The sequence below is a fragment of the Salvelinus namaycush genome, chromosome 1 (assembly GCF_016432855.1).
Source record: "Salvelinus namaycush isolate Seneca chromosome 1, SaNama_1.0, whole genome shotgun sequence".
Taxonomy (NCBI): domain Eukaryota; kingdom Metazoa; phylum Chordata; class Actinopteri; order Salmoniformes; family Salmonidae; genus Salvelinus; species Salvelinus namaycush.
Window position 1 is genome coordinate 6563442 of NC_052307.1, and position 15469 is coordinate 6578910.

General features: G+C 44.0%; 1 protein-coding gene across 1 annotated transcript; it reads left to right on the plus strand.

Moving 5' to 3' along the window:
* Window positions 1-8684: 8684 nt before the first annotated feature.
* On the plus strand, window positions 8685-10200 carry LOC120050229 (seminal vesicle major clotting proteins-like). The gene is made up of 3 exons (XM_038996839.1): window positions 8685-8979; window positions 9117-9401; window positions 9638-10200. The coding sequence occupies exons 1-3, from the start codon at window positions 8685-8687 to the stop codon at window positions 10198-10200; spliced, it is 1143 nt and encodes a 380-aa protein (XP_038852767.1).
* Window positions 10201-15469: the final 5269 nt, after the last annotated feature.

Consider the following 15469-nt stretch of genomic DNA (forward strand, 5'->3'; position numbering starts at 1 on the left):
TGCTCTGCTCTGCACCATGCTGAAAGCTGCTCTGCTCTGCACCCTGCTGAAAGCTACTCTGCTCTGCACCCTGCTGAAAGCTGCTCTGCTCTGCACCCTGCTGAAAGCTGCTCTGCTCTGCACCCTGCTGAAAGCTGCTCTGCTTTGCACCCTGCTGAAAGCTGCTCTGCTCTGCACCCTGCTGAAAGCTACTCTGCTCTGCACCCTGCTGAAAGCTGCTCTGCTTTGCACCCTGTTGAAAGCTGCTCTGCACCCTGCTGAAAGCTGCTCTGCTCTGCACCCTGCTGAAAGCTACTCTGCTCTGCACCCTGCTGAAAGCTGCTCTGCTTTGCACCCTGTTGAAAGCTGCTTTGCACCCTGCTGAATGCTGCTGAGATGGCTGGCAGTGAAACATGCAGTGATCATAAGGAGTAGGCTGGCATCATTTGAAAGAAAATTGATACGCGCACTCGTGTCATTTCATCAGTTCTTTGATCATTGGTAAAGAAGCAACACCTAACACCTGTGATTTGTAGCTACATCTCTGAAGTTCTCTCTACAAACACCCACTCCAAATACTGTTTGCATTACACATCCAGGCTGCTCCCAGTTCCCGGTTAAGGAAGAGGCCCTGGAAGTATTAAAACAGCTTTATCTCTGTAGCTCTGTCTAGGTTCACCCTTTAAAAGCTCCACAACACAAATCACACCACGCACATCTTTTTTAACACTAGAATCGCTTGGCCTTTAAGCATATAATTACCCACTAGAGAACATTACCAAGCATTCCCTTTAGCATATGCATCAGATGAAGGGTTGGGGTAAATGTGGAAGACACATTTCAGTTGAAGGCATTCAGTTGTACAACTGGCTAGGTATCCCCCTTTCAGTTGTACAACTGGCTAGGTATCCCCCTTTCAGTTGTACAACTGGCTAGGTATCCCCATTTCCATTTCCCTTCCCATATCAGTGCATGAACAATTGTAAAGGATTAATTGCATAAAGAAATAGTCATGGAAATATTTTCATAACAAGATATAAAAACAGTTGACTGCATCTGATACTGTTTTGTGCCTTTAAACATGAATAAATCGTGTCTTCTCTTTATGCTTGGGGTCCACATTCAGCACACAGATTCGGGGCTTTGTTTGAGCAAGCCCCCACAAACAAATCGGTTGCAATGCACACAGTTTTCATGGGCCTTGTTTCGTTTGCACCTGCCAACTTGACATTGTGTGGGATTTTCCCCGAGTGGGAGCTGTGGTGCATGGAGAAGAGGAAGCGCAGGATCTGCTTCCATGGCGGCCTGCTTGGCGGATCACGAACCTCACATACCAGATCCAGTGGGATGCATTGTGCTGACGATGCAAACACTCTTATTTATTATACATCTGTACACTGTGAGTGTTGCTTTACCAATCTCCATCACTGATGTGGAGTACAGCTCCGCTGGTATGTTGTTCTGCGCAGAGGGTGGCAGCTCCCGCCTTTGTTTGTTCACTGTTCCTAGCAGGCTAGTCTTCTTTGCAATTAACTTGTCAGCCAGGGAATTTGATGTGAAGAAGTTGTCCTTGGTCACATTTCTGCCTTTGCACATGTAAGGCTCCACGAGTCTCAAAACCAGACAGTTGCTCACCCGCTTGCCCGGTTTCATCTTTCCCCAGATATGGAAAGCCATTGAGCAAGTACTTGGTTTCGACATCTGCGGCTAACCAAAACTTAACTGAAGTCACATGCACCATTATCAGTTTCTATCTGGTTTCTAGGGCCCATTCATCCATATACGACAAATTAGCTTATTTACATTTTATGTTTATTATGTTACTAGTGTTTGCTTAGTAGCCAGAGCTATGCTACGGCGTGAGTGGTCATGTGCTGAATGCATGGACAGCACGTGAGTGGTCATGTGCTGAATGCATGGACAGCACGTGAGTGGTCATGTGCTGAATGCATGGACAGCATGTGAGTGGTCATGTGCTGAATGCATGGACAGCATGTGAGTGGTCATGTGCTGATTGCATGGACAGCACGTGAGTGGTCATGTGCTGAATGCATGGACAGCACGTGAGTGGTCATGTGCTGAATGCATGGACAGCACGTGAGTGGTCATGTGCTGAATGCATGGACAGTACGTGAGTGGTCATGTGCTGAATGCATGGACAGCACGCGAGTGGTCATGTGCTGATTGCATGGACAGCACGTGAGTGGTCATGTGCTGAATGCATGGACAGCATGTGAGTGGTCATGTGCTGATTGCATGGACAGCACGGATATTCTTGGAAAAAGTAACATTTAGAATAAGAGTTGCACCTCTTGAATTTGAGAGTTATTTGACAAAGGTAAGTGTAATATAAACTGCAGAATATGCTCTTTCTGATACTATATAGAAATCACAATGTTTTACCTGCATGTGACTCTGAAGGAGGATTTAACAAAGCGATGCTCCTTTCCCTGCATCTGTCAATTGCAAGATGTGCCCATCTCTTCGTGTACAATTTGACAACTGATAGGCCTAATATTGTCACTCATCAGATTATTGTCAATTTGATCTGGTCTATAGGCTAACTCTTATTATGTGTGTAATTCGTGTTGGTATAGTTTAGGTGTAGTTTAGGTGTAGTTTTGGTATAATTCCAGTGTAGTTTTGGTATAGTTTAGGTGTAGTTTCAGTGGGCCGGCTGTGCAGGCTGTGCAGGCTGACTGGCATTGTTTGTTTCCTGCTCACCAACTTGGATAGAGTCAAGGATGTGTTTTGCACTATTCTAAAGGCTTACTGCAACACATAGCATGTTCTCGTTTCCCTTTACAATACATTGGATTAGTAATAGAGTTACTGTCAATAAAACAGTACCATAACAGCATATTTTTACAAAGTAAAAGGTAGAAGACAATAGTATCAACCTGCTAGGCACACGGTCAAATGATTAACAGGAGCTCCAATGCTGATGAATAGGCATAACACAAACTCATCATTACACTATTGTTGTTCTAAATTAAATCAACCTCTTCACCCTCATCATTCAGTTACGCCTAATTTAAATTTGATTGTGAAGTAACTTGCACAATTATCGCTCATTCCATCCATTTGTCATTCAGTGGGCTGGCATCTTTTGCTTCGCTGGATAGAGTCAAGGATATGTTTAGAATTATTCTGAAGACCTACTGCCACCATGTAGCATGTTTTCGTTTCCCTTACAATACATTTGATTAGTAATAGAGTTATAGTAAACAAAACAGTCCCATAACAGCTTCTTTTTACAAAGTAAAACATTAAAGAGAATGGTATCAACCCGCAAGGCTTGTGGTCAAATTATTTTCTGCTGATTAAATAGGCATAACACAAACTCATCATTACACTATTGTCTTTCTAAATTAAATCAACCTCTTCACCCTCCTTATCATTCAGGTAAGGTGCACAATTATCACCCATCCATTCTTTGTCATTCTTTCAGTGAGGAGAGAAAGTCTCATTAAAAAAACTGTTAAAGAGGCACAAAATCCTTTTCTGTTTGTGATATCAAAATGTTGACGAGTGTAAATAAAATACAAACATTTTGGAAAAGTCAGGGAACGAGCAGGACATAGCTTTTTGGGGGGCTGATTTTTTGAATTGACCAAATCAAACAACAGTGGCAGTTGGGTTATGGCGGTTCTAGAGCCCAGAGCTGTATCCCAAATGGCATCCTATCCCCTATATAGTGCACTATTCTGGAGGGCCATAGTCAAAATAGTGCACTATAAAGGGAATACGGTGCCATTTAATTTGGGCCACAGCCAGAGGCAGGAGGGGGAGACAGAGAACAGTTAATTCGGGCCCTGATCGATGGCACTGTGATTTAGCACGAGCGTTGTCTCCGTTTGAATGGCAGTGTAATAAATAGAGTGGCCATTACGTTTGCCGTTGTTTATTAACCTGCAACGCTCGGGCACACTTGTCACAATATCGAGTGCCGTGTTCCAGCGCCCACTGTCCTAACCGGGGATGTGGAACGAGCATGGCATCCCCCTGACACAGGCTTTTATAGTCGGGAGGTCACCCATGCATCAAATCAAGTTGAATCAAATTGTATTTGTCACATGCGCCGAATACAACAAGTGTAGATGTTACCATGACATGCTTACTTACTAGCCCTTTCCCAACAATGCAGTTAAAAAGTAATAAAACACAATAAAAAAACACAAAATAACAATAATGAGGTTATATACAAGTAGTACCGGTACCGAGTCAGTGTACTGGGGTACAAGAGGTGATTCATTGAGGTAATATGTATATGTAGGGTTTGGTTAGGTGATTAATTGAAGTACTATGTACAGTACATGTAGGTAGGGGGTGAAAAGCAAAAAGTCCAGGTAGCCGTTGAATTAACTGTTTAGCAGTCTTATGGCTTTGGGGTAGACACTGTTCAGGAGCCTTTTGGTCCCAGACTTGGTTCTCCGGTATCACTTGCCGTGCTGTAGCAGAGAGAAAAGATTGTGACTTGGGTGGCTAACCATTTTTAGGGCCTTCCTATGACACCGCCTGGTATAGAGGTCCTGGATGACAGGGCGCTCGGCCCCAGTGATGTTCTGGGCCATACGCACCACCCTCTGTAGAGCCTTGAGGTCAGATGCTGAGCAGTTGCCATACCAAGCGGTGATGCAACCAGTCAAGACGCTCTCAATGGTGCAGCTGTAGAACATTTTGAGGATCTGAGGACCCATGCCAAATCCTTTCAGCCTCCTGAGGGGGAAGAGGCGTTGTCGTGCCCTCTTCACAACTGGGTTGGTGTGTTTGGGAAATGATAGGTTAATAATGATGTGGACACCGAGGAACTTAAAGCACTCAACCATCTCCACTACAACCCCATCAATGTGAATGGGGGCATGCTCAGCCCTCCATTTCCTGTAGTCCACAATCAGCTCCTTTGTGTTGCTGACATTGAGGGAGAAATTGTTTCCCTGTACTACACTAGCAGGTCTCTGACATCCCTGTAGGCAGTCCCATCATTGTCAGCAATCAGGCCTATCACTGTCAATGTCAGTTTTGTATTTGAACCTTTATTTCATCTTTGGGCTAGGGGACAGTATTTTGACGTCTGGATGACAAGCGTGCCCAAAGTAAACTGCCTGTTACTCAGGCCTAGAAGCTAGGATATACACATAATTGGTAGATTTGGATAGAAAACACTCTAAAGCTTCTAAAACTGTTAAAATAATGTCTGTGAGTATAACATAACTGATATGGAAGGTGAAAACCCGAGGACAAACCATCCAGAACATTTTTTGAACAGTTTTTGGGGATATAAAGAAGGACTTTATTGAACAAAAGGACAATTTGTGATGTAGCTGGGACCTTTTGGAGTGCCAACAGAAGAAGATCTTCAAAGGTAAGGCATTTATTTTATCGCTATTTCTGACTTTCGTGGCGCACCTGCCTGGTTGAAATATGTTTTTAATGCTTTTGTGTGCTGGGTGCTGTCCTCAGATGGTGTGCTTTCGCCGTAAAGCCTTTTTGAAATCTGGCACAGTGGCTGGATTAACAAGAAGTTAAGCTTTTTTTCCTGAGGTATGACACATGTATTTTCATGAATGTTAAATATGACTATTTCTGTAATTTGAATTTCGCACTCTGCAATTTCACCGGATGTAGTCGAGGTGGGTCGCTAGCGGCACGTCTAGCCCAAAGAGGTTTTAACTAGGAAAGTCAGTTAAGATCAAATTCTTATTTACAATGACAGTGGGTTAACTGCCTTGTTCAGGGACAGAATTACAGATTTTTTACCTTGTCAGCTCAGAGATTCAATCCAGCAACCTTTTGGTTACTGGCCCAACACTCCAACCACTAGGCTACCTGCCATCAGTAATAGAAAAGGGTGTCATTAAGGATATAGCCTGGCTCCCCATGCAAAACACAATCACCCATTATACTACAGGACAACATGTTTTAGTATGCTGTGGTTGAATCTGTGTTTGATATTCCCTGCTCCACTAATGGGCCTTACAGATATGTTTATGTGTAGGGTACAGAGATGAGGTAGACATTCAAAAATCATGTTAAAAACTATCATTACACACACAGTGAGTTAATGCAATGTATTATGTGACTTGTTGGGGCATGCTTTCCCAGGAGATATATATATTTTTTAAATAGCTGTGAAATGGTTGTTTCTGGTGAATTTTTAAGGGAAAATACATCTAAAACTTTCCTCTTTATTTGGTCAATATATCACAAATGAAATGCCAATATTTTTCTGTATTACATTAAAAGGTTGGTATAATTTGAACGGTTCAGTAAGTAACCATGCTTGGCAATTATTTTGTAGAACGTCTGTGAGAAAGTTTGACTGAAAGTTTGCTACGTTACGTAAGTGCTTGAGGGAGTCTACCATTGAATAAAAATAATTGACACCATTAAAATAGAATTTTCCCCTTCAAAAAAGTGCCTTATGACATATTATCCCATATTATATTATCAGGCTGGTATATTATTTAGCAATCAGCATTATCAGCTGTAGCCCAACTGATGTGGCAGGTAGCGGCAGGTAGCCTAGTGGTTAGAGCGTTGGACTTGTAACTGAAAGGTTGCAAGATCTAATCCCTGAGCTGACAAGGTAAGAATCTGTCATTCTTTCCCTGAATAAGGCAGTTAACCCACTGTTCCTAGGCCATCATTGAAAATAAGAATTTGTTCTTAACTGACTTGCCTAGTTAAATTTAAAAAATGCAGTGTAGTGGTTATAAATAAATAGGTTGAAGCATGGGGGTTGCCCATCTGTATTGTGCTAGATCAGTGTTTCCAACCTTTTGAGTGATGGCCGCCTTTCATTATAGGGGAACATCCCTTGTACTGACTTCAGAGAAAAAGCTCTTCTTTAAGTCAGTAGCCAATTAGAAACAAGTTGTTTCAAAGTTTATAATACAACCAAAGTTGTCTTTGAACTCACAAAATTGAGTCCAATATAACCGTGAACAATTATCACTCGTTTTGAGAAAAAGCTCTCACACACGAGATGTAAAACTTGCAATAGAAACTTTCTCCACCTTTATATATAATTATTATTCGTGCTTATGAATTTAACATGTTAAATGTGACTGTAGTTCTTTATTTGTTACAAGTAGCTCACATAATTAAGGGTTAAGAAGAGAGAGAAAGTGAGAAGCTCTGTTACCCTTATAAGCCTTGCACAACTTGTTTTCCTTCACAAACCACGACCTCTGAGGAGTGGGACAAACCACGACCTCTGAGGAGTGGGACAAACCACGACCTCTGAGGAGTGGGACAAACCACGACCTCTGTGGAGTGGGACAAACCACGACCTCTGTGGAGTGGGACAAACCACGACCTCTGAGGAGTGGGACAAACCACGACCTCTGAGGAGTGGGACAAACCAAAAGCATAATTGGCGGTGGGTGGATCCAATCATAAAATTAGGAAGTGAGTAGTACTGCGTAGTGTAAAGCCACAGACAGCCATTGGCCTGTCTCTGATATTGAGGGATCATGACCCCAGCTTTACGTGCATGCATGTGTGTGCGTGTGTGCGTGTGTGTGTGTGTGGGGGGGGGGGGGTCATGGAAATCCTGGGAGTGTGAGGAGGGGCGGCAGTGGCTGGCCTGTTGATTGGCTCCTATGAGAGGCTGGGAGATCGCTGACCACTGCTATACAGGAGGAGGCAGTGAGTGTGTGTGTATTTGAGTGTGTGTGTATTTGTGTGTGTGTGTGCATACGCGCGCATGTGTGTGTGTGTGGGTGGGGGGGGGGGGGGGGGGGGGAGTGTGGTCAGGCAGACCCAGATGATGCGCTCCAGTCCAGTGTGAAATTGGGCTTCTTCCACACTGACAGAAAACACAGGCCTAACTGCACTGGGCACACACTGTCCTCCACTGACTGCCCCTGCTCTCCGTCTGTCCTCTCAGTATTCCGCACCACACTTGGCACCGTCTGTCTGTCTGTCTGTCTGTCTGTCTGTCTGTCTGTCTGTCTGTCTGTCTGTCTGTCTGTCTGTCTGTCTGTCTGTCTGTCTGTCTGTCTGTCTGTCTGTCTGTCTGTCTGTCTGTCTCTTTATGTCTGTCTGTCTGTCTGTCTGTCTGTCTGTCTGTCTGTCTGTCTGTCTGTCTGTCTGTCTGTCTGTCTGTCTGTCTGTCTGTCTGTCTGTCTGTCTGTGTCAGTCTTCTACTGATCAAAATAAAAAATAATCTCTCTGTATTACTAAGCACGGTCTGTATCTGTCACTGCTAAACTATATATACAAAACTATGTGGACACCCCTCCAAATTAGTGGATTTGGCTATTTTAGCCACACCTGTTGCTGACAGGTGTATACAATCAAGCACACAACCATGCAAACAATAGAATGGCCTTATTGAGGAGCTCAGTGACTTTCAACTGGGCGCCGTCATAGGATGCCACCTTTCCAACAAGTCAGTTAGTCAAATTTCTGCCCTACTAGAGCTGCCCTGGTCAACAGTAAGTGCTGTTATTGTGAAGTAGAAAGTAATAGGAGTAATAGTGGCTCAGCCGCGAAGTGGTAGGCCACACAAGCTCACAGAACGGGACCGCTGAGTGCTGAAGCACGTAATGCGTAAAAATCGTCTGTCCTCAGTTGCAACACTCACTGCCAAGTTCCAAACTGCCCCTGGAAGCAACATCAGCAGAATAACTGTTCATCGGGAGCTTCATGAAATGGGTTTCCATGGCTGACCAGCCACACACAAACCTAAGATCACCATGCGCAATGCCAAGCGACAGCTGGAGCGATGTAAATCTCTATGCCATTGGACTCTGGAGCATGCTGTTGAGAAGGGCCATGCTGTTGAGAAGGGCCATGCTGTTGAGAAGAGCCATGCTGTTGAGAAGCGCCATGCTGTAGAGAAGGGCCATGCTGTTGAGAAGGGCCATGCTGTTGAGAAGGGCCATGCTGTTGAGAAGGGCCATGCTGTTGAGAAGGGCCATGTTGTTGAGGATGGCAAGGGCCTCGTCAAACGACTGTTCGAGGAAGAGGAGAGCAGCACAGAGGATGAAGGTGCTGCAACAGATGTGCAAGCAACACCAAACCCGTCAACAACGTTGCAGCAAGCCATCAACCTTTCAACAGAAGAAAGGAGAGAAAGGAATCCAACCTCCTGAAAATCCTCTATAAGGAGTTCTTCCTGTTTGAAGCCGCAAACAACAGATCGAGATACCTGCACCTGTTTGAGGCACTCACCATCAAGGCCACCATCCAGGTCACCTTCAAGGACACCATCCAGGGGACCATCCAGAACATCATCCAAGTCACCATCCAGGACACCTACCATGACACCATCCAGGCAATCTTCCAGGCCACCTTTCAGGGCACCTTCGAGGCCACCATCCATGACACCATCCAGGTCACCATCCATGACACCATCCAGGCCATCATCCATGACACCATCCAGGCCACCTTCAAGGACACCTTCAAGGACAGCATGTAGGGCATCATCCAGGCAACCATCCAGGCGACCATCCATGCCACCATCCACGACACCATCCAAGCCAACATAAATGACACCATCCAGGCCAACATAAATGACACCATCCAGGCCACCATCCGGGTCACCTTCAAGGACACTATCCAGGCCACCATCCAGGCCACCATCCATGACAACATCCAGGCCATCATCCATGACACCATCCAGACCATCATCCATGACACCATACAGGACACCTTCCAGGACAACTTCCAGGACACATTCAAGGCACCATCCATAACACCATCCAGGCCGCCATTCAGGTCACCTTCAAGGACACCATCCAGGACACCATCCAGTACACTATCCAGGCCACCATCCAGGCCACCATCCATGATACCATTAAGGACATTTTCCAGGACACCATCCAGGACACATTCAAGGACACCATCGAGGGCACCATCCAGGCCACCATCCATGACATCATCCAGGACACCTTCCAGGACACCATCCAGGACACATTCAAGGACACCATCCAGGGCACCATCCAGACCGCCATCCATGACATCATCCAGGACACCTTCCAGGACACCATCCAGGACACATTCAAGGACACCATCCAGGGCACCATCCAGACCGCCATCCATGACATCATCCAGGACACCTTCCAGGACACCATCCAGGACACCATCCAGGACACCACAGAGGTCAAGCAAGCCTTTTTTAGTCGGTGGACAATTTATATCAAGATCAGGATCCGCCTGAGTGCAGAGGGCACTGTGGTTTTTGAGAGCCCACTTCAGAAGAAAGAATAACAGTTGAACAGCTAGGGCCTATATATGTCCATTATGGGTAGGTTTGTTTTCTACAGGGTGCCAGGTTATTTGACATGTACATTCTTAGAAAACAACGGAATATCTAGAACCTAAAACGGTTCTTCGGCAGTCCCCATACTAGAACCCTTTGACGAACCCTTTTTGGTTCCATGTAAAACCCTTAACACAGAGGGTTCTACATGGAACCCAAAAAAGTTAGACCTGGAACCAAAAAGAAACAGCCGAAGAACCCTTTTGGAGCCCTTTTTTATAAGCCTGTAGCCCATAACCTCTGTTTGTGTGGCTCGAGAAGGCTCTCTTTATGCTATATTTGTTAGGCTGGGTTGGATTTATGTTATTATGTAGGCCTAGTCCAAGTTTGTGAAGCCAGAAGGCTCACGTTTTATTTATTTTCATGCCATGGCTGTCACGCTGTCTCCCGCTCCCCTTCTCCAGCGCTCCACGTCGCCGGTCTACTAACCACCGGCCCTGGCAACCATCATTACGCACACACCTGCTCCCCATCATTACGCACACCTGGACTTCATCATCACCTGGATGACCTTCCCTTTATGTAGCTCTCAGTGGCCTCAGTCATCACACAGTGTTGGTTTGTTTTCATGCACGTTCTGTACGCTTCTCTTGTTTTGTTAATCTGCATTCTTCATTCTTCACTCATCTGCTACACCTGCTCCCTGAATCCCGGTGTATATGTGACAGTGGCTATATTTGGGATATGATGTAGTCTAGCCTATGTGTTTTGACCAATTGTTAAAATAATGTTTTCCTAAGTGATTCAGACTGTTTCAAAACTCCGACATAAATAGGCATAAACATTTAAAAAAGAAGACATTGAGAGATCATTGACTTAAAAGCTCTAGAAATAGACTACCATACATTTTCAGGCTAAAGTAGGCTAACGAATGATGACGAATGATAATGAATGCAACATGAAAATGTTAGCTTTATGTATAATAATACACCTAAGAATGTTGCATGTCCGACTGGCGGGAAACAACCCCGGCTTACCGGGGAGAAAAGTGATTCATTCTCTGGAAGGAAAATGTTAAATATTAGGTGAAAATATAAAACCCTAGGTACAATGTTCATTTCCTCTCTGCATTTGTTGTATTTGAAGGCTTGATGTTCAACAATAATTATAGACACAATATTGCTGCCCAGGGACAAATTTTTTTTTTTTTATAACAACAAAGAAATGATGCGCCACATTTCCATGATAATATTGCATTGAATTATGATGTTTGATACAAACAAATTGTGGGCCTACTTCCCCAAAAATGAATTACAAAGTCGGGAAGACAACACAAGCCTGGGGGCACAGGGCGACAACGTTGGTGCCATCAACAACTTTGAGATAATTTGAAGTTGTGAAATTGGAGGAAAAGGAGGGGTGGCAAAGGGGGTGACGAGGGGACAATGGCATAATGGGAAAGACACCATATTCCAGATGAAGTTAACTACTTTTGACAAGGCTCTGGTCTAAAGTAGTAGACTATATAAGCAAAAGGGAGCCATTCGGGACACACCCTTGGTGTGTTGTGTGTTACCTCCAGTGTCTGAGCCTTGGGGTCCTTGGGGTCGCAGAGGGAGGTGTTGATGCGGTGGTTGTGCTTGACGCAGCGCTGGCTGGTGTTCTGGGGCAGGGGGAAGGTCTGCCTGATCAGGGTCAGACGCCCAATCGACTTCATCACCAGTTCTTGGACGTCCTGGTCTGAGATTTCCTGCAGGATCCCAAAGAGTCCCACCCACACACACACACACACACACACACACACACACACACACACACACACACACACACACACACACACACACACACACACACACACACACACACACACACACACACACACACACAGACAGATAGGCAGACAGACAGACAGACAGACAGACAGACAGACAGACAGACAGACAGACAGACAGACAGACAGACAGACAGACAGACAGGCACACAGACACACAGACACACGCACACACAAACACCCCGGGAAAAAGTGGGTTCAGAAGAACAGAGGGAAACCAATTATTTTCCGTATTAACAAATACACAACTGATATAAAGGGATTTATTGTAATCATATACTGTACTAGTCCTATTGTAATCGTATAGTAATTGTATAGTAATCCTTTAGTAATTGTTTAGTAATCATATAGTAATTGTATAGTAATCCTATAGTAAATGTATAGTAATCCTATAGTATTCATATAGTGATCATATAGTAATCCTATAGTAATCATATAGTAATCGTATAGTAAGCGTATAGTAATCCTATAGTTATTGTATAGTAATCATATAGTGATCATATAGAAATGGTATAGTAATCGTATAGTAAACGTATAGTAATCCTATAGTAATCATATAGTAAGCTTATAGTAATCCTATAGTAATTGTATAGTAATCATATAGTAATCCTATAGTAATTGTATAGTAATCCTATAGTACTCCTATAGTAATCATATAGTAATCATATAGTAATTGTATAGTACTCGTATAGTAATCGTATAGTAATCCTATAGTAATCGTATAGTAATTGTACAGTAATCCTATAGTAAGTTTGGCAGCAGGTAGCCTAGCTGTTAAAAGCATTGGATGCGTTGGGCCAGTAACCAAAAGGTGAAAAGCCTGTGCTCTTGAGCAAAGCACTTAACCCTAATTGCTCCTGTAAGTCACTGCGGAGAAGAGTGTCTTCTATATAACTAAAATGTAAATGTAATCATCAATATGTCATGGATCAATTCATACAGTAAATTTCATTTATTATACTATTCCCATATTGTGTTAAGAAAGCACTTGAGGCCTTGTGCACCTAGCCATTACTCATTTGATGTAAACCCTGATCACATGAGAGGGGAGTGAGTGAGGTGCATAGAAGAGAGAGAGCGCATGTGCATGTGTTCGTCCTTGTGGAACCTTGCTAATTTTAGCCTAAAGACATCTCCCTCTTTTTAGACCGGACATGCAGAGCGCGGGGAGCAGGGTCTGATGATTTAATGAATGCAGACGTCGGAACGTCCCTGGTGAAGGTAGCTCCAAAACTCCACCAAGCTGTTCTGGCTGACTGATTTTTATTTGCACATGTTTCGTCTGCATGACATTGGTGATGGTGACCGCGTCCACTCATATCACTGCTCTGGTGGCCATTTTCCACATCCAAACAGAACGCAACGATACACCTGCCTGTCAACAGAGGAACATCCAATTTAATTTCAAACGATTTAGCAATGTGATGTGTCAAATTCTGGTCTCTTTGTAATAGGCAACGGCCCAAACATTTCCTCCCAGTAAAATGAGGAAGGGGATTATCTCGCAAAGCTCTGACAAAAGGCCGAATAAACACAGAAAAGTGGTAAACTTGCTGCCAAAAAAAGCATTGCCGTTCCCCGAGCATAGCGTGATCAAGGGCAAGAAAAGAAACATTGTCAGGGAGGCATATGGTTTTTACAAGTTTTTACAAACTCCTCCGAAGTGCTGGTACGTACCAACTGACAAACGTCAACTAATTTGACTTTCAGTGGACATGTACTAAAAGCTCTTGGCATGTCGTCAGTGTAAATTATTGGGACATGACTGTGGTCCCTCTGGGGGCCTCGGCGGTTAAGGCTTAATTAGGGTCAGGGATTTGCCCCGACTTGTTTTCTGTCAAACTTCCTGTCTAGATTACATGACATATCAGCCATTACTAGGAGTCCGCATGGCAAGGAGAATGTCATCTAACTTGACGTGTGATACTTTTGGACAAATGCTAAGGCGATTGACATTTAAAATAGGAGAGCGGGTTCATCTCTGAATAGACCAAAGTGATTACAGATGCCGTATCTTAATTTGATCATCCTGTTGTTGCAGGAACTTGTAGCAAACTTGTACAGATGTCAGATCTTAACTTGAGCAGTTCTCCTTCTCTCCATGCCGGGGCAGTGGAATCATGGGGATCAGGGCTTGCTTTCAAAATTATGTTCTCTCTTGTTCGCTCAAACGCTTACCGTATATATCTTAATAACACAAGATAGATATTGGTCTCCACTAGGCTAAGGCATACAAGAGTCTACTGCATATTAAGGTTACGAATGAACTGTCAAACTTGAGGTCAATCATGGGGTGGTCTAGCAGTTAGGGCTGCTGCCTTCAGGGTGCAAATATAGGTCTACCGCATGGGTTTGGTTCCGGCCCACGTCCTTCTGGCACAAATAACTCAATCCCCTGATTGACTTGATGTAGTTACACATTTCAGTTCAGGGTTCACTTTGGTTGCAAACATCTTCTAGAGAGCGGTAATGAGGTGACCAATAATGGTTGCAATTAAGATCAGCTGTGCAGGTGAATTTAGCATGTATTGATGGTTTAACGAGACAACTGGTAATACTAAGGATGCTGCCTTATGAGGCAGAATTTCTAGGAAGGATGTCAAAATTGGCATGTCCCAATCCCATGCATCCTTTGCTATCCCATAACACCTGGCGGCACTGCAAAAATGTATAAAAATTCGGAAATAATGGCGGACAGAAGTCCCATGCTTGGGATAACATTTTCCAGAAGAATAAGGATTACCCTTGCCTGTTTGAAGGTTTGTCTGTAGCAAACTGGCTCAAATTAAGATCCTACATCTGTAGGTTCAAGACAACGTCATCTAATATATGTATGACTAAGTTGAAGCTACTTTCTATGCTCTTCAGTCTGAGTTAAAGTCATGCTATCAGTCTGGTATAGTTCTGGTATTACTGGCATATTCTTTAGCTTTGAATTCCTATCCATGGCATCTTTGCATTCTGAAAGTGACGCTGAGCCGATTCACAAACTTACTGTATTCAGGTTGGTCTTTTAACACGAGTTAGCAAGAGCAACCCTAGCAGGGACTGTGAATGTCTGGCTACGTCCCAATTATCTCTCTTTTCTCACAAAAGTGTACACTGTTTACTTCCCGTCACTGATTTGAAAGGAAATGACAGGTATAAGAAATCCCCACAAGCCCATGTCCCAACAAATGTCCCACTGCTATTAGATTTGTGGGAAGTAGTGAACGAGAGATATATTATTAGGATGAACCTTCTAGTTCCCTCAAACCTATCCTGGTAACTACAGGGGACCATCCCCCAGCAGACCCAAATCCATCCTGCTCTTATTGGAGGAAGAGCGTGGAAAAAACATCCCTCCGTCGTCGGCGGACCCCATTTAAATTTCTCTTGAAGTGGTATTATTTTTTTCCTCACTTGCCAGTATTCATTTGGATCAGTGTGTTGGCATTCACCCCGCC